Genomic DNA, 24,346 nt, shown 5'->3' on the forward strand with positions numbered 1-24,346 from the left:
CAAACCCTTGGCCGCCGAAGCAGAACGTGCGCACTTAACCACTGCGCCACCGGGCTGGCCCTAGAGTGTATTCTTTTCAAAATTGTAAAGATAATGCTGACAAAAATATGCCATGATGGTTATAGATTTATTCACTCCAGGAACATAACCATTCTATTTTATATTTATTCCTATGGGAAAATGAGCTTTGAATCATACAAATTTAAAATTATATCTCAACAAGTGTTCTTTTTATTAATCATGGCCATTGTATACCTTCATCAGATATTAGTAACTTGCCTAGAATCTGTAATATTATATATATTCCTATTCAGGGATGTACTTTCTGTTTTAATTTCCACTGAAAATGGGTTATGAGTAATTTTTTTTCTTTTTTCAAAATAGACTGCGGAAGAATTTGAAGTCATTCATCATTGTTCACCCATCTTGGTTCATCAGAACAATCCTTGCAGTAACACGACCTTTTATAAGGTATGGTTATTATTGCAGTAAAAATAAAAGTACTACCAGTAGTTTTTAAAAACATGTATTCATTGTCCTATAAATAAGAATTCATAAACTAAGAGAGTACATAGGAAAATATATTTTGCCTCTGCCTTTCCTAGAAATATACTTTGGACTGTCCAGAGAGAGACCCTGATTAAGAAAGAGCATTATTTCATAATGAATATTTTTTCCTTCATTGTTATAAAACATGACCTCTAAATTGCTTGCTATAAACAGAAGATAAAATGGTGGGGTTTCCATGCCACATTACAAAAGGGAATAGACAGTGCTTTCAAAGTGATATGGTATTTTGTAGAGAGTAGAAAAGGTAGGGTAATATGACAACGGAAACTAAAGACAAACCAAGACAGAAACAGGAGCCATGTCTTGTTTTAATTGTTCTGTTTCTTCCGAAGAAGCATCAGGTAGGTCACCAAAGTTAGGTAGAGTCTGGGCAGCCATTTTGAGAGCTTCGTTTGATCATCTGTGAGAATTCTTGGTTTCAGTTCAGTTCAATTCAGTGAATGTTTATTCATCATTCCTTCTGCGTTAGGTGGGGTGTAACCTTACATTTGAGGAATGTAAAGAAAAGAAGGATATACCTCATAATATAGTAAGACTTGAAACAGTTAAATGAAAGGGACAGTATGTATTTTCTAGAGAGCTTTAAAAATATAATAGAATAAAGTCTTGCCTAACATTACAATACGGTTTAGGTAAATTGAAATTTTTCTGTCTCAAAGTTATTAATGAATCCCTAAGAAAGATTCTGATAACTCTGCTTCTGTAAAAAATATTCCACGTTAAAATTCTTTATATTTTTTTACATAGGTTTTACTATGCCTTCCAAATTCTACTTTTTTTGTTCAGTGTTCATTTATATTTATTTAGCATTCCCATCCCTACTTCCAACAATTGAGTAGCAAGATTCAATCTAATTTTCCTCTGACAAAGGTTAGCTCTTTACCATACTATCTTAAATTGCTTTAAAAAATGATATGAAATATTTAAGGTATACAAAAAGCCACTTATTTTAATAATAGCAGACAATGCTTTGACAAAGGAATAGGAATCAATATACTCTGATGAGCTTACAAAAAGTTTAATGGGTAAAAAAGTAAACATTAGCATTGATATTGATGTTTGTTTAATAATTCAGCCCTTATAAAAAAATATATTTCTTCTTGATAAATAACAAAATATTTGTTACTGTAAGAATATTGAAAAATGATTATAATTCAACATTATTTCTTGAAGAGAGTTTTAAGATAAGAATAATTACAATAATAATCATAAAATTATAACAAATAGTGTTGTGGTAAATTACATACAATAATGGCTTACATTTATTGAGTGCTTACATGCATTATTTCATTTAACCATAACGACAGTCCTCTGAAGGAGGTGCTGTTTACTATGTTCATTATATGGAAAGAAACTCTAGAGGCTGGTCCTGTGGCCGAGTGGTTAAGTTCGTGTGCTCTGCTTCGGCAGCCCAGGGTTTCGCTGGTTCAAATCCTGGGTGGGAACATGACACCACTCGTCAGGCCATGCTGAGGTGGCGTCCCACATGCCACAACTAGAAGGACCCGCAACTAAAATATACAACTATGTACTGGGGGGATTTCGGGAGAAAAAAATAAAATAATAAAATGTTGGTATACACTCTTCCTGCACATTTAAAAAAAAAAAAGAAAGAAAGAAACTGAGGCTCAGGGAGGTCAAATAAATTGTCTAAAGCGGGAGCCAGCAGACCTCTTCCATAAGAAATCAAAGAGTAAATATTTTAGGTTTTGTGAGCCATCTGGTCTGTCACAACTACTCAATTCTGCCTTTGTAGGGCAAAAGCCACCATAGACAATATATAAACAAATAAGTGTGGCTGTGTACCAAGAAAACTTGATTTATGAGCACTGAAATGGAATTTCTTAAAAATTTTTACATCATAACATGTTCTTGTTTTGATATTTTTTTCAACCATTTAAAAAATGTAAAGACCATTCTTAGCTTGAGGACTGTAAAAAACCGTCAATAAGCTGGCTATGGCCCGCAGGCCATAGTTTGCCAACCCCAGGTCTAGGGTAACACAGCCAGTAAATTATAGACTCAGAGTTTAAATCCAATTGTCTGCCTCATTTTATTTTATTTTATTTATTTATTTATTTAGATTGGCACCTGAGCTAACATCTGTTGCCAGTCTTTTTTTTTTTTTCTTCTTCTCTCCAAAGCCCCCCAGTAGATAGTTGTATATTCTAGTTGTGAGTGCTGCTAGCTGTGCTGTGTGGGACACCGCCTCAGCATGGCCTGATGAGCGGTGCCATGTCCGCGCCCAAGATCCGAACCAGCAAAACCCTGGGCCACCGAAGCAGAGTGCACGAACTTAACCACTCAGCCACGGGGCCGGCTCCCCTGTCTGCCCAATTTTAAAGAACACACCTTTCAAGTATTAAACGTTACATTCTACAGTTTCATCACATAAAAAGATACCCCTTGTGAATCAATCTACATCAGTGTAACAATTTTTAGACGTGAGAAAAAGAGGTCACTAAAATATAGGTCTTTTGATCACTAAAAGGTAACACCCATGATAGAGGTATATGGCAAATTCGTTTTTAAAATGGATTATTTGTCTATGCCAAGCACTGGGGTAGGTACTGAGATGAGAAATTAAAGAGCTCAGTTGCTCTCCTTGAGGAGCTCACAGCCCTGCAGCTGACATGGGCAGACAAGTAAACAATTACAATGTGGACTTCAACTGAAGCACTGTGGCGGGAACTGGGGGTGAGGGTGAGTTTGCGGGTAACAGCAGGAGAGTGAAGGCTGAGAGTCTGCGTCAAGACAGGCTTTCCAGAAGGATTAGCCTTCAAGGGGAGTTTTGAAGGACTAATAGGATTGGCTAGGTAAAACCACGTAGAGGAAACAGCAGGTATAGATGCACTGAGAAGGAGAGGCCATGGCGAGTTTGGAGAACTGCACATTCTAGTGAAGGAAACACTGGGCTGGAGGCTCCCCTGCATGGCTTCTTCCTTCCTCTCGCTCCACCCACTCTGGATTATATACAAAACCTGAAATTAATTCAGAAACTCCCCAGGAAAGAGGAGCCCTAATGTAGCATATCGTTGGTAATATGTGTTCACCCAAGACTTATCGGAAAGGCTAGAAATGACCAAATGGAGACCAAGGTTGTTCACAAGCCCCAGCCAGTGGCCCAGGGTCAAAACTGCAAGTAAAATGTGAAAGAGAGATGGATAGAAAAATGGCCTTGAAAAAACTTCCGACTAGAATGCACAGTAGTTGAACAGAAGATGATATCGTTGGCAGACAGCTCAGCACGATCCCAGTCGACTGGGGAGGCCTTTTCATTGGAAACCATTGAAGAAAGTTCACTGCTCGATCAAGTTCCGTTTCAAGTGGAATGACACATTTTTAAAATTAGTTTGCAATTATACCAATAATACAGAAATGCCTTCTTCTTATAAAACATCCAATCATTACAATAAGACCAAGATCTTTCTTCAATGACTGCCAATTCTTGTTCCTAACCCCCTTCCCCGGAGCCAAGGTCCTTTATCAGTTTCAGTGGCATCCTTCTAAGTTGTTTTTTATGCATTTACGTGTCTAAAATGATGGCGTTTAGATGAAAGCCATTTGTAATCCAAATCCAATCATTGGAACATGGTTTTGAACATTGGTCCATCTGGAATGAACTCTCAAACTAAAACTTAAAAAAAAACAACTAATATTTAAAATAAAACGAAAACTAAAAAAATAAAAGGAAAATGAGTTTACGTATGCTTGTAAAATATATCAACCTTGGTAGATTCTGAAAGAATTAATGATAAGAATTTTGTTTGTTAAAAACAAATAAACAAGCCAACAAAGCCGAACCAACCGTAAGCCAGGGACTATTCAGGGCGGCAGGGGTCACTGGGAGTCCTGTGACATGCCGTCAAGAGTGTGGACTCTGCAATGAGACTTAAATCCAGGCTCTGCCACTTACTGAAGGTGAGACCTTGGGCAAATACTTAACTCCCTGTGTCTCGAGTTTCCTTATCTTTAAAGATAGAATGATAATAGTACCTGCCTTATTTGGCTATAATAAGAAATAAATGAGTTAATATATATCAACCACTTCAAACAGTGTGTGGCACATACCAACTACACAAATAATGTGGCCTTTCTTCTTAGTAAGAGCACTGGGACAAGTGTTAAGTGCATCAGGATTGTCAACAGGAGGCAGCAGCCTTAGGAGGGATGAAGGAGCGACAAATGATATTTTTCTTTTCTTCTTTTTTTTAGTTCAAAATTCAGCAGTAAAATTAAATATGTCAGTAGCTTATCAGAACTCAGTGGGCTGATCCCAATGGATTGCATCCATATTCCAGAGAGCATCATCAAGTAAGTCCTGACGGTTTTGAAGATTTGGTGAGAAACATTGCATGTTTGGAGAAGGAGATTGGAAAAGAAATCATTTCTGGAATAGTGGGGAAATGGCATTATCTTATATTTAAAACATATTAAATATTCTCCAATAAATACATATTTTTTTCATATAAGCTATAGATAACTATTCTGTTCTTTCATATCCTCTTTCACATAATCTTCTCTTCGGATTATGGATTATTGCTAATTTCACCTTGAATTTTACTACTGTTTTGGAGAAAGCGTAAATTTACATTAATCAGTATATCTGTTACTTCTGTCTCCCACCCACACAGATACAGTAGGTCTGAGCATAGCTTGGATTTCTTTATTGCCTTATAAAAGTAATTTATCTGCATGACCCTACAAAGAGAAAAAAAAATTACCTTTTCTCTGTTTTTTTTCTAAATCCTTTGTCTTCATGGTTTGCTTCTGGTGAAAGATAAGGCAGAGAGGTGGGTGGTGTCGTTAGGAGGATTTCCTTACTCAGTACAGGGTAATGCAGCAGCAGCCTGTACAGAGAAAGCATGGATAATGAAGGTCACAGGATTATGCAGCAAAAATAATAAGAGTAAAAGTTAACTAAACAACCGCTTGGAGCTGAGACTTCATACTGGAGACACTGGATACTGGATATGATATGGATTCTGGAGAATGAACCCTCCTATTTGGTTCATTGTTGCAAAGAACCATAGTTTCCTGTAGATCATGTTTATCCTTCACTGTGTCCGATTGACTGGTTTTCTATTTGCTTAGAATTGAGAGGAACGTAACCATCAGCTCCCAGAAAACAGGCAAGAACACCCCACCTTCCTCCATAAGATGGATAGCAAAATGGACCTCCCAATTTGGGCTTTCAAAAAAGGTCCCTTCACTTAAAAGAAAAAGGCACAGAAACGGGACGGCGAGGACTCTCAGTTAGTGTGTGTCTATGCTGTTACTAGGCATGGAAGTGCTCTGTTAATATCACTTATTTAATCCCCACAGTAAACCCTCATCTACAGATAAGAGAAGATAACTTAGTAAAGAGAAGTTACACAAAGTATAAGTGGGAGCAAGGAAGAGATGATACTACAATTTGAATTCAGATCAACCGGGCACCAAAAGTCCACTGTCCTTTTCGAGTAGTTTCCTTTACCTCTCTTAAAGTATCCATCGAAATTCAAAGCTCAGGAGTAGATGCATTCAGTGTTCCTACATGCCAATATCAGGCATGAACACAGGACACTGACTGAGCTTAGAACTGCCAGTCGGCTCAGCTGAACAAAGCAGAGTGTTCATAGGCTCCTAACACTGGTTTTAATCCTTGTTAGCTTCATAGAGTTCCCACAACCAGCACACCTCACAGCTGGGGCCTGCTGCCTCAAAAGGGTGCACCCCATCTCCAAAATCCACTCCTCTTTAAATAAAAAAATGACTTGAGCACTCACCTCCTATGGTGCCATCTCTCTTTACAAAAGGTGACAAACACATTCTCTCCTCAAGTGCACATAAGCATTGGCCACTTTCTCGGTAAACAGGGTAATGCTTCCACGGTTTGGCAGTTGGAGGCAATAGAGTGAAGAAGAGAAGAGAAGAGAATGGGCTTTAAAGGCTTAGTATTAGATTTGCATCTTCTCGCCCACCTCTCGATGTCTCTGAGACTTCAGGCAACCTATTATCACTCTGGGTCTCAGCTTCAGCATCCATAAAATGGGAAAGTAAGGAGCACTTCCTGGAGTGGTCCGGAGGATTGATTGAGAACAGCATGCATAAAGCTATCAGGAAGCCTCCTGGCACAGAGCTGGTGATCCAGAACGTTATCTATCATAATCATGTTGTTTTTAGAGACTCACTATCATATGGCAAAGTTTAATTGAGAAGTTAAAAATGCCTGGGCACTTTTCATTCATCTACACATCAGTTTTCAAGGGCTCCATTTGGGAAAAGTTTCTTTAGGAGTACGGATTCCGTTTAGAGGGATTTTCTTCTGGAGGAAGAAATTCACAACCGTGCATGTCCTCCTCACGTGTCCATGTTTTCTCCCATCTTTTGTAATCCATCTCCTCTGAGTGTCCTCTCTGTCATTTCTGTTACTGGCCCTCGTTGCCTCATTTTCATATTATGCTATTTTCAAATTGGTACACACTGTAGCTTCTTCCTATTCTCAAATAACATTCACAGGGTCTGATCTCAGCCAATCTCAAGACCAGTTGTCAGCTGGGATGGAGCCTGTCACCAAAGGGCTTAAATGAAGGAAAAACTTGTCCAATCTGGAGTCAGATTTATAATCATTCTTCTTATTTGATGTTCTAGAACAATGAATAGAGAATACTGAACCATTGCTCCCAGGGATAATACAGTGTTAGGTTTCTGCAAGCCTCTGGTCACAACATTTTCATCAACAGATTAATATGTAACCTTGTTTTATGTGTGTTTCTGTTTAAAGACACCTTAGTTGATATAAATTGTTGATTCATTAACATTGAACTCACAGCCAACAGCACTATAACTTATGCTGAAACAGAGCTTGTCTAACACACGTATATTCTCTCTAAGGCACATCCTGGCCTTCTTGTGCTTAGGGCTGCTCTTCAGCTCTCTGCTGGGGGCCTACTTTGAGTGGTGAAATCACCAACGAAAAGCGCAAAAAATGCAAAAAACGTGGCAATAAATAGAACATGAAAAGGACCCTTGCTCACAGTATGGGAGCTAAAACCAGAAAGCAGGGCCTCGCCTTGTTTAACCTCAGCTGGGGACATGCATGTCAGGTGACTCAAATTTTCTGCCACTCTACAAACATCTGCAAGTGGCCATGAAAGTACCACAGACATTGATTTGGAGGTTACAAAGAAAAGTTGGCAAGTAGGCGAATTCGCAAACACAGAATCCGCAAATAATGAGGATTGGCTGTGGATTATTATAAATTCGAAATCACTGATTATACTTAACGAAAATAAGATTTCTCCCAAAAGGCATTTTGATTCTAACTTGGGTAGGCTTTTTCTCTCATGTTTTGACAGTTCTTTAAAACATTTACCTGCCATTTTTTCCATCTGTTTGCTCGTTTTCCTCACTGCATTCGTTTTTTATCTCGCAAGGTACGATGAAGAGAGATCTTATAAGAGGAGTGTGAGGTAAAGTCTCCTGATGTCACAGTTCACGCTGGCACCTGTGTGTGTGTCCACCAGTGTCTTACTCGTGGGTGACCTCAACATGCTACCCAGTAAGAGGTCATTGTACTAGTCCCTTGAGTGTACCATTTCTGGTCTTTGTCCTGTGTGTAAAGCTGTTGAGGTCAACCTAATTTGCACCTGTAACCTGCTACACCAGATACAGCCCTGACTTGGCCCAGGCTGCAAGCTAACAGTACTCAACAGACTGATGTGGATGTTTTCAGCTTTCTTCAGCAGGCATGTTTCTGATTTCTTTGCAACTTTTGTATCTACCTTTATGAAGGAATTTGCAAAGTAAACATCCATAAACACTGAATGGGGGGGGAAACGACACAATATTTAGTGGTAGGAATGCGTCAGTGCTCCAGAGGACCGTTTTAAAAGCACATACACTCCACTTACGTTTGGCGCTGCTTTGCTGGATGACTCACGCTCTGCTCGCTTCTTTTTTGTTTCTTTTCTACGCCGATAATTTTTGCTCATGCAGACTGGATGAAGAACTGAGGGAAGCATCCGAAGCAGCTAAGTAAGACTTGGTTTTCATTCAGCCGCTGGCGTGATGTTGGCTTGCATTTCAGGAATGAATTGGGAGAACCCGCATGCCTCGTGTTTTATTCTTGCATTCCGATAAATAATGCTGCCCTTTAAAAGTTTGCTTTGTCCCAATGATAGATGCAATTTCTGTTATGCTACTATAATCTACTTTCCCCCATGATCTTGGTTATCTGGAGGAATACATTTATTACTGTTGCTTAATTTTTTTTTTTAATGTACATGCAGTTTTAGGCAAAAGAACGCATCACAGTCACTGCCATATATAATATAACATCCAGATGATCGTTAGATATATTGAAGCAACAAAACCTTACTAATTCATACTAATGGAGAGAAATGATGGCAAGTCGAAATTTGGGATATTTTTGTAGAACCAATTTCATGACTTTCCAAATATATTTTTAAACAGCTTATTTAGTGACTTGGAAATATTGCTTAACTAACACCTTCTGAGCTATTTGAATGAACAGAAAAAAAACCATTGCTCACTATTGTTAAAATATAATTTTCAAAAAGGTAAAATCGTAGCTTTAATGTAAATATAAAATGAATACATGCCAATGATTTTATTCAACTAATTATTTAATGAAGGAACGGGTAAGATATTAAAACCTGTTCAAAGAGCATTTGAGAAGCTACATACCTATAGGCAATTTGTAAAGGAATGCTAGGATAAGATTGTTGGTTTTGGGGCCCGCCCGCTGGCGCAGCGGTTAAGTGCGCACATTCCGCTTCAGTGGCCCAGGGTTCGCTGGTTCGGATCCCGGGTAAAGACATGGCACCTCTTGGCAAGCCATGCTGTGGTAGGCATCCCACATATAAAGTAGAGGAAGATGGGCACAGATGTTAGCTCAGGGCCAGTCTTCCTCAGCAAAAAAAGAGGAGGATTGGCAGCAGTTAGCTCAGGGCTAATCTTCCTCAAAAAAAAAAAAAGATTGTTGGTTTAGATGCAAAACTGATTAATGTCCAACAGGGTGATAAATTTAACCTCAGGGTTTTCTTTTAAACTGGACAGAAATGATTTGCATCTCTGCTCAATAAAAATGTACAAAATCTACAATCTAACCTCTGTCCCTACAGAGTTGCAAAATAGCCCATCCATGGAAATTCAACTCAGCACTGCTTTGAAAGAACATCCTGTAATTTCCTTTTCTTATTTCCAAGTTATAAATAATTTTTTCTGACATTATATGTTAAATGTAGACAAGTGCTATCTGGAATGTTTACTGTATTGAGCTGTTCTCCATTTCAAATATTGCTTACACTGTGAATTTTTATAACCAGTTCCCATTTTAATAGATAGCACAAAAGCAGAAAGCCTGGACAATGTCCAAAGACCTACAAATTCTGAATAAATAAGATCTAAATTAGTGAAATTTTTTTTTTGCATAGATGTAAATACCAATTCCCGATGAAAACAATCCATTTAGATATTTTTTCCCTATGGCGCATTTTTATTGTATGTAATCTATAGAATTATTTGCCTATAGTGTGGATCTTTGGAGTTAAAAATTTAAGGAAAGAGCTTTGCTTTAGAAAGTTTAGCTTTAGTGTAATTTACTGTTACAATATTCCTATCCTCTAGTTTTCTTTCAAATAACTGACACCCAGTTAGACTAAGAATACTCAAAATTATATAAATTTTTACTCTAACGGAATTTTCTTAGTCTCTAATTCAACTGTTACAAACAAGAAGTCGTGGAAGTGAGAAAGATATTAGGAATCAAGGAACTGAATGTTGGCATAACGTCCCCCTTTAGCATTTCTCTGTACTCAAATTGCCTGTGTCACAAGATTCCCCAGAGAGAGAAACAGCAGTGGGTTTCTCTTCCAGATTCTTTTTTTTAGGATGATAACATATTTATGAAACCAAGGAACTGTTTTCAAGCCAAAAGATGGGGGGAGGGAACATCAATCATTTTCCAGCCAAACCCATGATAAAGTCATATTGCCATGTTTCTTCGTTATTACCATAAAATTTTGTCTCCTTCAGTAGACTTTTTTTCCCTCCATATTTCTACTCTTCCTGCTTAGCTACTGTGGTGAAACAGTTATCGTTTTTGGTTTAGTCGTGTAGCTTTTTTTATTTTCTCTCAAATCCTTCATTTTGTTCTCTTCCCTACCCCGCCCCAAGACATGCACACCCCCCATAACTAAATGGTCTCAGGTGGTCCTGAGAAGTCTTGATCTCCTCTCTACAGGAGGCACTAAGCTCATGCCTAGTACATAGTAGTTGCTCAGTAGATTTCTGCTGCATAAATTGATGAATGTGCATAAGATTGAGATCATTGCTGTGGAACAGTGGTTCTCAAACTTTACTGTGCATCAGAATCACCTGGAGCCCTTGTTAAAAGACAGTATCCTGGGCCTCCCCCGTCCAAGGTTCTGATGCAGGAAGCCTGAGAATCTGTATTTCTAACAAGTTCCCGGTGATGCCGATGCTGCCCATCTATCTCAGGGCCATGATTGGAGTATCACCACCTTAAGTAAATGGCTGAATAAAAATAATTTGATTTGTCTTAGGAGTCTATGCCCTTGCTCTGGATTCAATGAGGAAGCCACCTATCTGAATTCTCCTCCAACTGATCCTACTCCTTTCAATGGGGACGTTACGTGTACGAGGAATTGAAATACATCTGCACATTTGAAAACGTGTAGGGAGAAAGAGTTTTACTACGTTGACCCCACAGATGATTGAAATGCCTCCAAATCCTCCCATTTTAGCACACTAACTCCATCTTCTCAACTACCCTTCAGCCCCTGAGCTGGCCCCCAAATCCTCGTGCAGACTGTATATGATGATTTTGGTTCAGAAAATATGATCCCTGCAGATCTATGGTTAGATTCTAGAAGCGAGATAACCCAGGTTCTTTCTGTTACAAGGTGCTCCCTGACTTTCCACATGATCTATATCAGAAAGCTGGAGGGGGCCGGCCTGGTGGCGCAGCGGTTAAGTTCACACATTCAGCTTCTCGGCTGCCCCAGGTTTGCCAGTTCGAATCCCAGGTGCGGACGTGGCACCGCTTGGCAAAAGCCATGCTGTGGTAGGCGTCCCACGTATAAACTAGAGGAAGATGGGCACGGATGTTAGCTCAGGGTGAGTCTTCCTCAGCAAAAAGGGGAAGATTAGCAGTAGTTAGCTCAGGGCTAATCTTCCTCAAAAAAAAAAAGAAAGCTGGAGGCTGGTTCTGACCAAAGGCAAACATACACGTTGCCAGGGAACAAAACCTTCCTGTCTCCTGTTTTGCTTTATTCCCATTAGTGTTTTTGAACATCTCTCCCCACATACACACACCACCACCACCACCTCTGATTGACTTTCAGGTGATTTTCTCAGCCTGCCTTATTTTTTCATTACAACTTTACATCTATACAGAAAAGAAAAAAAAACTTTCGAAGGATAAATTGTGTCTAGAGAGCCATTCCTATTTTGAAGATGGTGAAAAACCCATCTGTGGCCTTTGGAGTGACAGTATTAAATGGGCTGCAAATTGTTGTTTTCTTTGGAAGGATTATGCAAAGTTAAAAAGCAGAAAAAGTTTGGAAGATTGCCCTGTGTTGATTGCATTCCAGCTTAGCTAGGTTTTTCTAGCACACTGTCAACACTTGCCTGACTGTCCTTGTTCACTAGAGTTGCCAATTATCCTCCATTAAAATACCAGACCACCAGCAAGAAGGGTGGGGAGAGAGGGCGAAAAAGCCCTCTGCTCAGCAAAATGCCAAACGTTAATAACTGAACCTCTTATGTGCAAACAGATACACAAGCTTGTGAAATTATTCACGTCACAAAGGGAACTCTCGCATGTAAAAAGGATCATAGACTCCCTTTGCTGTTTGTGTGTCAGTGAAATATTTACCAGAGGGGAAAAAGTAAAAGTTGAAATATACTAAGTATTAATCAGAAATTAATATAAAGCAAATCTGAAATTTGCCAACAGAGGAATCCCCGCAACATGGATTATCAAAAGCAGCTCATATTACACGGAAAGCGTAAACACATTCATACACCATAACACCACTTTTATTTCATTATTTTATATGGGTACATTTTTCTTTTTGAACACATTTAGTTTAGGTTAATGTTGGGGTTCATTTGTGTTACCTGAACGCAGCTCAGCTGTAGGGTCGTAAGTGTCCCGTTATTTTTCTGTAATAACAATCACAACAACAAGGAAAGCTGACACTGGCATTTTTCGTTTTGGTGTCTTCGAAAATACTCATTCTTCTGAAGACAGAAAGTTAACTGTGTTCACATGTAAATAAAATTAGGTGCTTGAGAGGGACTGTCCTTTGTGTATAAAATATATGATTTGAGTTACAAGTAAAAACTTGCAATGTTATATTCCCTGAATAAGTTAGATTGAAAAGTTAGGAAAAAATGACAAGGAAAGAAGACACCACTGGAGGCATTTGAAGTTTTCAATCTTCCTTTCATGTTTCTAGATCATGGGCAATTGTTATGTTTCAAAACTGATAGTAAAAGAATCATGGCTTAATCTCATCTGTTCAGGCGTGGATTTGCTCAGCATTAGCAATGGGGCCACAGTAAACAGTTTGAAATGCTCAAATCTGTCTTGCTTACTAACTGCTAACAGTGGAGAAAATGTTCACTGCTTCCTGTTTTTTTCCTTGCACTCAGAACTAGCTGCCTTTACAATGATCCAGAAATGTCTTCTATGGAGAAGGAGTAAGAATTTACCATCAATAACATCTACGTGGTTACTTGTATGGCTGGGCTCTGAAAGAAAAAAATATATTGAGGATTGGGTAAACTCTGTTTAGATGTTCGGCTTTCATGTTCTCTATTCCTGAAATCAGAAACTCAAAGAGCAATGTGCCAGCTTAAAACACCGTCTCATTCATGACCACCATTAAATTTCTTAAGGACAACCTAAGTCTTTACTTGACATTCTACTTTCCCAATCCCAAAACAAGGAGAAAGCGAATAGGAGAGCCAGATGTGAGAACATTTGGGCAGGAGGAATGCCATTCTGCTTTCTGAATTACATCATCTATTTTAATTAGTAAAAGCTGGGACTTCCATTTGACCTTAATATTTTGGTAGATGAGAGAAAAAAATATTCTTGTTGAAATCCCAAGAGGCACGTGAGTCTGGATGGGATTTTAGGAATGATCTAGTCCATCTAGGCCCATCCTGTGAGAAACAGAAATCGAACACGTATTGAGTTCTTACCACATGCCAGGTTCAGTGGGAAAAGCTTTACACACACTATCTGATTTTTATCCTTGGAATAAGTTTGTGAGGTACCTTTTACAGATAAGGGAAGATAGCATAGAGAGATGATCTGACTACTTCAAACATTTACAATTGTAAAAATGGCCCAGCACTGGGATTTGAACCTCTGTAGGGTAGGTGTAGAGCGAAGTGGTTTTGAAAGCAGAGGGAGGAGGTCTTAATGCTGGAATGGATGCACAAACTCCGATCTAACCAAAGACTAGAGGACAAAATTGGTTGCCTGAGAGAAAAGAGTTACTTATCAGCCAAGTCAGCTTCAGAGAATAAAGTGTGGTCACCAATATGCTCTCAGAGAGAACCTGGCCATCGAGTTAGGGGCTCCTAATCTCGTCTGCGTTGCAGAGAATTTAACGTTGTCCTTCTTCCCAGGAATCCAGAAGTGGGGCAAAGATTGGATTGAACTGTCATGTTCCGTTCCCTTCGGACCTCCTTTCCCTCGAGGTCCAAGGGGAAGTTGGAAGATCACACTGCTATAGCTCTGCAGTTGTCATGGTGACCTTAGAGTTTACGTAAGTTCATGTTCAAAACTCCAGAGAGAAAGGCCCAACTGACGAGTACATAAAGAACAGAAAGCTGTTAGGAATCTTTGAAATCATGCAGGTACTTTTCTGAAAAGTCCACGTCTTTGAGATGAAGACAACAATTGCTCTGAGCGGATTGCCACACAAAGCAAGAATATGAGAGTCCCTCAGTCCACCTTAATTCATTTTGCAAATCTTCCCTCCTTCAACAAAACAGCGCCCCCTAGAGCAGAGTCCTGGGCCCGCAGTTAACGAGCTGCGTGGACAGAATGTCACTCATTGGCCCACTGCTGCTACATCTCGGGGCTTACCCACTCCTTGCTCTGCCTTGTCTGTTTCCCTCCTCATTTGTATATCGGGCTGTCTGGATTGGGGAGGGTGTGAAACTCTGCTTCTTGTCTGGGTTCATTCCAGGGCTGGGCGTAGGGGAGGGAGGGAGCTACAAATTTACAGTTACTCCCCCTTTCTGAGAACATATTCTTCCCCATGCTTCCCTTTTCTTCGGTCCTCTTTCCTAAGCCCTAAACCCACGTCAGGAGCACAGAGCGGAGCATGAGATCCGGGATGAGGGGCAAGATTGACCAAGAATTTTTTCTGCTGACTTCCAACCCTGGATTTCTGGCTTTCTTTAGTATTAGAATAGGGGGCTTCATTTACCTTCTGGTTTTTGTGTGGAAGCATTTTATACCTTCTGGTATTGGATAGAGAGACTGCAAAATGGGCTAAGGCTTTTCCGAGGAGCTCAGTCAGGCCAAGAATAAAATGAAATGTGTGCTAGTATGACAGTGGCCTGTCATTTTCCTCAAAGAGAGAGAAAGGAAGATTATTCCCACCTCCCCCATCTTCCTACCTAAAACAAGAGTTTTTATTCATCGTTAAACAGTATTGTCAGACGCTTTGTAAGGAGCCTCACTTAATATGTGTTGGATGTCAAAATGGCATATAGTAAAATTACCAGAAGGTTGCTATGTCTCACTGCAAAGTTGGTTTTAGAAAGCTAAGCCCCTTTGCTCAAAAGTGAGGAATACTTTCATATTTCAATTCTGATTAAAACTAAATCTTTTCCCGAAAGCATACTATTTTTAACAGAAGCCCTGGGAACTTGTCTCCTTCACTTTTAGATGTGGATTTTATTCATTCATTCATGTCCTAAAACTTGCAACATGCTTTTTATATTTTTACATACACAAGAAGCATCTATGATCAGGGGGATGTGGTTCTGTGTGGGGAGACCTGAGTTAGCAGCGTTGTCAGTAGTTTCATTGGTTCCACAAGATAACTTGTCTCAAAAATTAATCTTCAGGGGCCAGCTCCGTGGCCGAGTGGTTAAGTTCACGTGCTCTACTGCGGCGGCCCAGGGTTCGGATCCTGGGCGCGGACATGGCACCGCTCGTCAGGCCACGTTGAGGTGGTGTCCCATATCCCACAACTAAGAAGGACCTGCAACTAAGATATATAACTATGTAGGGGAGGTTGGGAAGATAAAGCAGAAAAAAAAAAAAAAAAGATTGGCAACAGTTGTTAGCTCAGGTGCCAATCTTTAAAAAAAAAAAAATTTAAAAAAAAATTAATCTTCAGTGTGGTTTCCTGTATTTATTTAAAAATCATCCACCTTTTGACTATCTCTTGCTTCTTCCGTAAACTGCGTAAATATGTTACAGTCTTTTTGTTTCTCAAAAGCTGAAGGGGTGAATTAAACCCTAGAAGTTTTACCAAAAAGTCAGTATGAAAAGTGAAGGCTTTTGAGATAGACATCCTAGCATAAATGTTTTTTCAGATTTTTATGAGGGGCCCTACACGGAGAAATGAAGAGATGGTGTGCTTTACCCTCTTCGAGATGATTTCAAATATTCTGACCCACATTCACACTTTTCAGACAATGTGCCCCAAAGTTTGGTTTAATAAATATTCTCTTGGTCTGTGAGAGAAACGGAGCCAACGCCATGTTGAAAGAATGAGAAAGAATAAAATCGCAGTCATCAGATCAAACTTAATGCAGACTTTTGGAAATAACTGCAGCTGGGAAGCACATTTTAGAAGCAAGAACAAGATCAAGAAGGACCTGTTTTGTAAAAGCATATTAGAAAAAGATCTAGAGGTCAGAGAGGACAAAAAAGAAAAGACCTCTCTGTGGTAAAACTGCAGATAAGAAAACAAGTCAGATCCTTGAGGGCATAAAAAAGAGATTAATATCCATGACGACCTGGCCTCTCCTGACAGTCAGCATGGCTGGGTCTGAAAACTCCCAAAGGAGACAAGACCATTACAAGGAGAGTAATTAAGCAGAAAGATGATTTCTCTTTTAAAAAGACACCAAGCTACTGCTACTACTACTGCTAATAATAAACGTTCACTGTGTGTTCACTGTATACAAGTGAAAGCACTTTTGACTTAATCGTTAGCAAGCCTGAGAGGGAGATGATTGTTCTATGCTACAGTACAGAAATGGAAACGTAGAGAAGGTAGGTAATTTGCCCAAGGCCCCGGAACTCATAAGTGGTGGAATTGCTGAGGGTATTTCAAAGGAAAGATACTTTACTACTATAAACTGGAAGGGCAGGCCGGGTGGGTTACCAATGGCTTTATTTGCAAAGCTCCTACAGTGAACTGCTCAGCGGCTGCAGATTCCACCAGCAGAGCTCCGTAACCTTTGCAACACACAGACGTCTGGCTCCGGAGGGCAGATCTGAGCAAAATCCGCAGGCACTTCCCAAATTGCCCTTTTCAAACAAAATGTTTTTCTTTTTTTCATGGCTGAAATTCTTACTCTGAGGGTTCACTGGCTGTAGTTCTCTTCTTCTCTGGAGGTGCCAGGAAGTTGTGACATGTTTGCTAAGAGACGGAAGAGAGACCCAAGTGGCCCCAGGACATTTTAGACTTATTCCCTAGATATTTGGGAACCCACTAGATATTCTTAAAAACAAGCTTATCTTAGGTTATAAGAATCCATCTCCTTAAAGTAGGCTAAACCCTTTCAGGCAAATCCTTTGGCTCTGGAAAATATTGGGGGGGTTTTGCGTTTTTGTTTTGTTTTGTTTTTGACATTGCTGTATTGTTGTTTACCACTTTCTTACTATTCAGCACTTGTCAGATGTTGCTTATTTCAGGCAGATCATTTATTTGCCCCACGAGGAAAGGTCATTTACTAAAACTAGGTAGATCTCATTTCCAAAATGCAATCATGTTCCTTGTCTTGATCTAGTTTACGAATGAGCCTGTCTTTTGTTTCTCTAGATCATTTTGAAAGGCGTAAAATGCTTCCAGAAACAGTTGTGTAAAAATAACCGATTCCATATTTTAGAGAAAGCCTTGGAGACTAGGGGAGGATTGTGTTTCAGCAGATTTTCCTGGTGTAAGAAACTTGCATGATTTATTTTCAGTGAGTCCTTTGGGGAAAAAGACAAACACATGCCACCCCAAGTCATTACTAAATGTTTCTTACAGTTTCTCATGTTTCTCATCTTTTTTCTTCCCTTTTTTTCAAAGTATTGACCTGAAGCTGAAAGAAAAGTCATAGGTGGCCGTGGCTGGAAGAAGAGGATGCTTTTCTGCTTCGTGGTTCTGTTGAAACATGTCTACCTGGAAGAGACAGAGCTGATGGTCCTTTTTTCCGCTTTGCACTACCTGGTGCCAATCTAAATTTCTAAGGGGAAAATCAGTAAGAGAATTTGTTTGCTCTTAACATGTTTTATGAAATTGTGTGTATTTTCCTATTTTGCCAATTATGTGCCTCAAAGATTTTAGTTGAAACTTAGCAGGAAAGTAGTCCCCTCCCTTTCGATATTTTGTTAACCCTTGGTGCAGTGGTATTTCATCTCTTAGACTGGTACACACCAATGAGATACCTTCAATCCACTGTTAATTGGGAGTGGATTTGTTTCCATAGATTAGCTGGATTTCTCCTTGGTGATCGTTTTAGGTTTAAAGTACACAGGGCTCAACTCTCCCTGGGAGAGATGTCCCCATGTAACTCCACCTTTAAAATTCTAAGCTTGCTTAACACAGCCGTAAACCAGTAAACCAGACACGTGCGTGAAACCAACATCAAGTGAGTGCCCACTTGGTCCTTGTCCACGTGAATCGTCTAACTTCTCAAAGGGAAGTCAGGCTTTGTAATTCACATCAGCTTTATTTTAACTATCAAATTGGGCATCATGTTTTCAGTGAATTGGTCTTTTAAAAAATTGTTTTTCCAATGAATGTCGAAGACCTCCACCTTGAGAAACTTGAGGATCAATGTTTGCATTTTTGATAGCTGTCTGTGCTTCAGGCCGTAAACTTAGGGCAAGATGTTATGCTTTACAGGCTAAGGACTCAAGTGTAAGGTGGCGCACTTAGAAATTCATTATTGGGTAACATTCAGTTATCTGAATGGCTCTCTCACATGTATTATAAAAAGGAATCTGCTTTAAAACATTCTAATCTGATCACAGTTTTAAATTGAATGATTATATATTATCATTTACAAAATATTCCTTCATAATCTTCATATCCCTTTAAAATACCAATGTGATTTCGAATCTGTGGGCTTCTAGCAGTGGGATCGGCAAACTATAGCCAAATCTAGCATACCACCTGTTTTCCTGTGGCCCGCAAGTTAAGAATAGTTTCCACACTTTGAGTTGAAAAAAAAAGTTTGAAAATACTCCATGACACATGGAAATTATTCAAATTTCAGTTTCCACAAATAAAGTTATATTGTGTTTTATTGAAACGCAGATTTCTTTACAAACTTTCCCTGGTTGCTTTTGCACTACGACTGCAGGGCTGAGTAGCTGAGACAAACCACGCGGCCCAGAAAGCCTAAAACATTGCCTATCTTTACAGAAAAAGTTTGCTGAGCCCTACTCTAATATGTCCATCCTCCCCCGCCCCTGTTTGTGTGTGGATATTAGTTTCTCTAACGGAATGGACAAGTAAGGCTGCAAACTAATTTATTCATAAAAAAGAAAATGTTGACATCCACCATCAGTCAACTGCATGGCCTGCTGGGAAAGACAAGGAGTCCTAGCCACAAATGCATGGCTCAGGCTGTGTTTTGGGGCTCAGGCCCCAAAGCGGGGCCTTCTTAGAAGCTCCTCTTTGACTGTTTACAGGTGTTGCTGAGGTGCTGACCTTGCACTGGCCACCAGTCCTAGTTTCCAGTATCACCTATTACAAATAAGATAGCAAAAATAAAAATGTCGTGGAGAACAGGGTTCCACCATACTCTCAGGGTGGTAATGACATCCAGGAGAGCTGTCCGGAACGCTTTGAGCCCTGGGTATCATTAGCCTTGAAATGCTTTGAAGTAGATGTCTTTGCACACGTGACTGAATTTCACTGACCTCGTTTGCTTCATGTCCGTCTCCCACCCACCTTCCAGACATGCTCACAGACATACAGGTCAGCTCTTTCCTCCGTAAGCCATAGCTACCTATGTTCCCCTCTTGGTCCCTTTCAACTTGGTATCCTGTTCAATTGTTCTTTTTGGTCTCCTCCCTCGTGATATCTGGCTTGTCTGATAGAAAACCCTAGAGCACGCCCTCTCTCACAGCCCAGCTCCACCTTTGGAAGCGCAAATGATGCCTCTCCCAGAACTTAGTGTCGCCAGAAGTACAGTGTCATTCACCCATTTCCCACTGTTGCCCTGGCATAATTATTAATAGTGCTCCCTTTCACTCAGTTGTGTCCCATTTTGGAAGATGAGTTATGTGGTCTCTTAGGCCACAAGAAGTAATGAAGAATCCAGTGTTCAGCTTAGTGGTGCCAGCCTGAGGATATAGAGCTGTTGGTGGACGGCTCTTGTTCTAGTCACTCAGACACGACAACAGTCTCACCATTCGCGTTCTCTTTGAGCTTGTCCAGTCTGTCCATGGAAGACTACTCAGGTGGTATTCTGTCTGAAACTTCATCTTCCTACATGGAAATTACGAGAACCTTTTCCAGTAGATGATTTTGTTTGGGCTGTTCACTGAGCTGATAGTTAGGCATCTGCTATTTTGTTATCTTAAAAAGATTAATTTAATTGCACGTGCTAGAGAAAAGCCATTGTGTAAACTCAATCCAAGTAAATAGAATCCTAGAAGAATCCTGCAAAAATAATCCCTAAGCAGATAGGTAGACAGAGGTAAACATTCACATCATTAGCTATCCAGCTCCTGCATTCTGAGCATTCTTGCTGTGCTCCTGACTTCTGGGAACTGTTTTGCACTTTTCCTGTAGATTTGTAGTTAAGGGAACCAAGGGGTCATTGTGGCAAAAGTATTGTTTTCCCAAAGTGGCAACTGCTCTTTACATAGTTCCTTGATTAAGAGAAAGAACAGAAATCTGCACAGAAGATACTATCAAGGAGTGGGAAAGTGTATTTAAGAGCAATAGCCGGGTGTGAAAGAAAGCTCTAAAGTTCCTGTTGAAGCCATACACTCTTTTATGGGGTTCTCTTCTAAGACGTACTCCGAGGCGCGTGAGGAAGGCACTACGCAAGCCTTTGTGTTATTAAGAACTCATTTTAAGTGTTCAGTTGTGGTACTATGTTCGTAACGCTCATATATCACAATGCCTCAGTAGTTTGCTCCCTTAGAAACAATTAGATGTGCACAAATTAATCTTTTATATATTTAAAGGATTTTCTACCATGTATTGGACTGCTCAGAATAAAGTATCTATTAGACTTTGTTTTGGTAAATAGATAAATAAAATTCTCCCTAAATAGTGTGGATTCATAATATAAAAATATGTAACAACGCTATATATATATATATATATATGTATGTGTGTGTGTATATATATATATATATATGTATAGCCTCTATGTATAATTCAGAAATAAAAATTAATTCCACTCATTGTGTCTTTCTTTCTTTGAGTCAGCAAGAATCTTTCTCTAGCTCCACTTTGCTGCAATCTTATCTGGGTATCAGTCTGGCTTGAGGACAGTATCAGTTTTGGCTTTCTTATCACCTCAACTTTATTCCCTTTTCATTTTTACCTCTCAAGCCTCAGGGACCTAAGCTTTCAAAATGTGCTGTTTTCCCTCTGGGTCAGCAGCTGCTCGCTTTGGAAGCATCTCCATGATTCGTAGTTACTTGATTTTGTCAACTTCTCCTTTCTCTGCCCCTCACCTTTTCATGGCCTGTATTTATTTTTAAATTAAGTAGCATTTTAATCATTGGGTTTTTTTCACTTTTACAAACTTCAGGCAAAATCAGAACTGAAAATTACCACTGTGCTCTCTTTGCTTTTTTTCTCTAAGCCCAGTAAACAAATCTGTACCTCTGCCTCTCGGAAAGTTGTCAGAGTAACCAGATGAGAAGTTGCTCTGCAAAAAGTGAGACATTGCACTTTCTCATGATCTAGGAATGAGTTCTGGTGGACGTTGTACTCTCCCCAGTGAAGGGAAGAAGGACAGGAAAAGACTGAGAAGTAATTACAGGCAAATGAACAGCATGACACTCCAACGTGGACTGTTGTCTTCATTCTGCTCCCTTTACCTAACTGGGGTGGTAAGAATTGGAGACACGCTAAGCATACAGCACAAGGGGCAAGGATGGGTAAAATGTGGTGGATGCACACCAAAACATGGTATATTACGCTGCTGTTAGAAGCTACAAATTACACGTTCATAGAGCAAAACTTAAATCATAGGGTGCAGTGGAAAAAGTAAGAAAGAACTCTATTTATAGCAGAGTGCCATTTATGTAAATTCTAAACCTATGCACACACCCAAAGCAATGCTACATAGTATACAAAATCCATGCATATTTAAGGACTTAGCCCACTCATGAGAGCGAGTGGGGATCCAGGATGAAGCTGAGAGTCTAAATAAAAAAGTAGAAAAGAACATTTTACAGGCTAAAGTTAAAAGTCAATAAAATGGAGATACCTTGAACTTTCAGCCATCGGTCAGAGAAAAGCTGTGTTAAGGTCCTCGTGGTCCCTAAGGGGCTGTTTCCTTCCACGGCTTCTCCTGTGGTTGTCCCATTTCCCTACGTTGGCAGCATCGGTGTGCTGCTGCTGCCAGAAGGTTGCCCTAGGCTGCGTCACCCTGCTGTCACAGAGCTTTTAATTAAGCTGGTGCCTTTGACGCATCAATCCTCACACAGCTGTGCGCCTTAGAGAGTGAGGAGATTGTCATGAAGTTAATTTTCCCAGAGAGTTTCACTCACATCCATCCAAAATTACTCTCTGTAGCCAGGCAAAGTTATTTCTTTCAACATGTAAATGATTTCAACATTTTAATGAATGTTAGATGGTGAACACCAATAGCTGCCATCCAGTATGCCTCTAGCCTCACCCCTGGTGGGAGACCTGCACTCTTGACACTGCATCGTGCCCTCCTCGTGAAAGTCCTCCTGGTTAGACTGGTGAACTGAATTATGCTGTTTTCCCCTTGTGCTCGTTATCTGTTGCTACATAACAAACTACAGTCAAGTCTCATTATTCGAGGTGATTATGTCCGATAAAGTCACCGATTACACTGAATTAGCTCGTACGGAACTGTTGCTCCTAGGGGAAATACAGGATTAGGTTCCTGCAAAGCCTCTGGTCACAACATTTTCATCAACTGATCAATACACAACTTTGTTTTATATGTGTTTCTGTTTAAATACACTTGATTTCATATATTGTTGGTTCATTAACATTGAATTCACAGCCAACAGCCTGAGTATAACTCATGCCTGAATGAAGTTTACCTAATACAGAAATTTTCTCCATTAGGCACGTCACAGCCTTCTTGGGCTTAGGAACACTAAACAGCACTTCAGCTCTATGCTTGGGGACCGTTTTGTTTTTTTAAGGAAGATTAGCCCTGAGTTAACATCTGCTGCCAATCTTCTTCTTTTTTCTGAGGAAGACTGACCCTGAGCTAACATCCATTCCCATCTTCCTCTACTTACTATGTGGGACACCTACCACAGCATGGCTTGCCAAGCAGTGCCATGTCCACACCCAGGTCTGAACTGGCGAACCCCGGGCCACCAAAGTGGAACGTGTGAACTTAACCGCTGCGCCACTGGGCTGGCCCCTTGGCGCCCACCAACAGTGAAACCACCAACAAATATCACAAAAATGTAAAAAATGTGGCATTAAGTAATGAAAAGGACACTTGTTTACAGAGCTGAAACAAGAAGGCAGCATCTTGCCTTGTTCAGCCTCAGCTGGGAGCATCCAACACCAGGCAACTCAAATTTTTTGCCACTCTATGCATGTCCATAAATGACCGTGAAAGTGCTGTGAGTATTGATTTGGGGATTACAAATAAATTTTAGTGGGTAGGCGAATTTGCAAGTGTGCAATCCTTTGAATAATGAAGATCGACTGTATCCCAAAACTCAGTGATCTAAAACAAGGCACATTTATGATCTCAGTTTCTGTGGGTTAGAAATCCAGGTCCATCTTAGCTGAATCTTCCACTTCACAAGGTCTCTCGCCAGCTACAATCACAGCGTTGGCCCAGGCTCTCTCACAAGACTCGAACAAGGTTCAACTGAGGGGCCAGCCTGGTGGAGCGGCAGTTAAGTTTGCACATTCCACTTCTGCAGCCCAGGGTTCACTGGTTCAGATCCCCGGTGTGGACACGGCACCACTCATCAAGCCATGCTATGGCAGGCATCCCATGTATAAAGTAGAGGAAGATGGGCATGGATGTTGGCTCAGAGCCAGTCTTCCTCAGCAAAAAGAGGAGGATTGGCAGCAGATGTTAGCTCAGGGCTAATCTTCCTCAAAAAAAGAAAAAAAAAAAAGATTCACTGGCCATCTGTTTCCAAGTTCATACATGTGTTTGTTGGCAGGATTCAGTTTCTCAAAGGTTGTTGGACTGAGGGCCTCATTCCTTGATGACTGTTAACTGGAGGCCACCCTTAGTTTTGGGACTCATGGGCCCCTCCACCATGGCAGCTTATTTCATTGAAACCAACAAGAAAGAGTCTGCTAGCAAGACAGAAGTTACCATTTTTTGTAACCTAATC

At 40.2% G+C, this 24,346-nt stretch overlaps 1 protein-coding gene and 1 long non-coding RNA gene across 13 annotated transcripts in view; one reads left to right on the forward strand and one right to left on the reverse strand.

The window, feature by feature from the left end:
* The window catches only part of PRUNE2 (prune homolog 2 with BCH domain), a 242,592-nt gene extending 221,369 nt beyond the window's left edge, over positions 1-21,223 (forward strand). For 4 of the 12 annotated variants that reach the window (XM_070248871.1, XM_023627184.2, XM_070248873.1 and 1 more), the window contains 6 exons: positions 385-471; positions 4,786-4,884; positions 7,989-8,024; positions 8,551-8,589; positions 13,258-13,305; positions 17,883-21,223. In XM_070248871.1, the coding sequence (XP_070104972.1) occupies positions 385-471; positions 4,786-4,884; positions 7,989-8,024; positions 8,551-8,589; positions 13,258-13,305; positions 17,883-17,913 (340 nt within the window). In that variant the 3' untranslated portion in view covers positions 17,914-21,223. The remainder of the gene's footprint in view (positions 1-384; positions 472-4,785; positions 4,885-7,988; positions 8,025-8,550; positions 8,590-13,257; positions 13,306-17,882) is intronic. The other 8 variants (XR_011431624.1, XM_070248869.1, XM_070248877.1 and 5 more) reach the window with 4 other exon arrangements.
* On the reverse strand, positions 110-22,432 carry LOC138920454 (uncharacterized). Its single transcript, XR_011431625.1, has 3 exons — positions 22,261-22,432; positions 5,295-5,420; positions 110-1,051 (listed from the first exon to the last, which is right to left on the reverse strand). It is a non-coding gene; the product is annotated as an uncharacterized lncRNA (long non-coding RNA).
* Positions 22,433-24,346: the final 1,914 nt, after the last annotated feature.

This window comes from Equus caballus, chromosome 23 (assembly GCF_041296265.1).
Source record: "Equus caballus isolate H_3958 breed thoroughbred chromosome 23, TB-T2T, whole genome shotgun sequence".
Classification (NCBI taxonomy): Eukaryota; Metazoa; Chordata; class Mammalia; order Perissodactyla; family Equidae; genus Equus; species Equus caballus.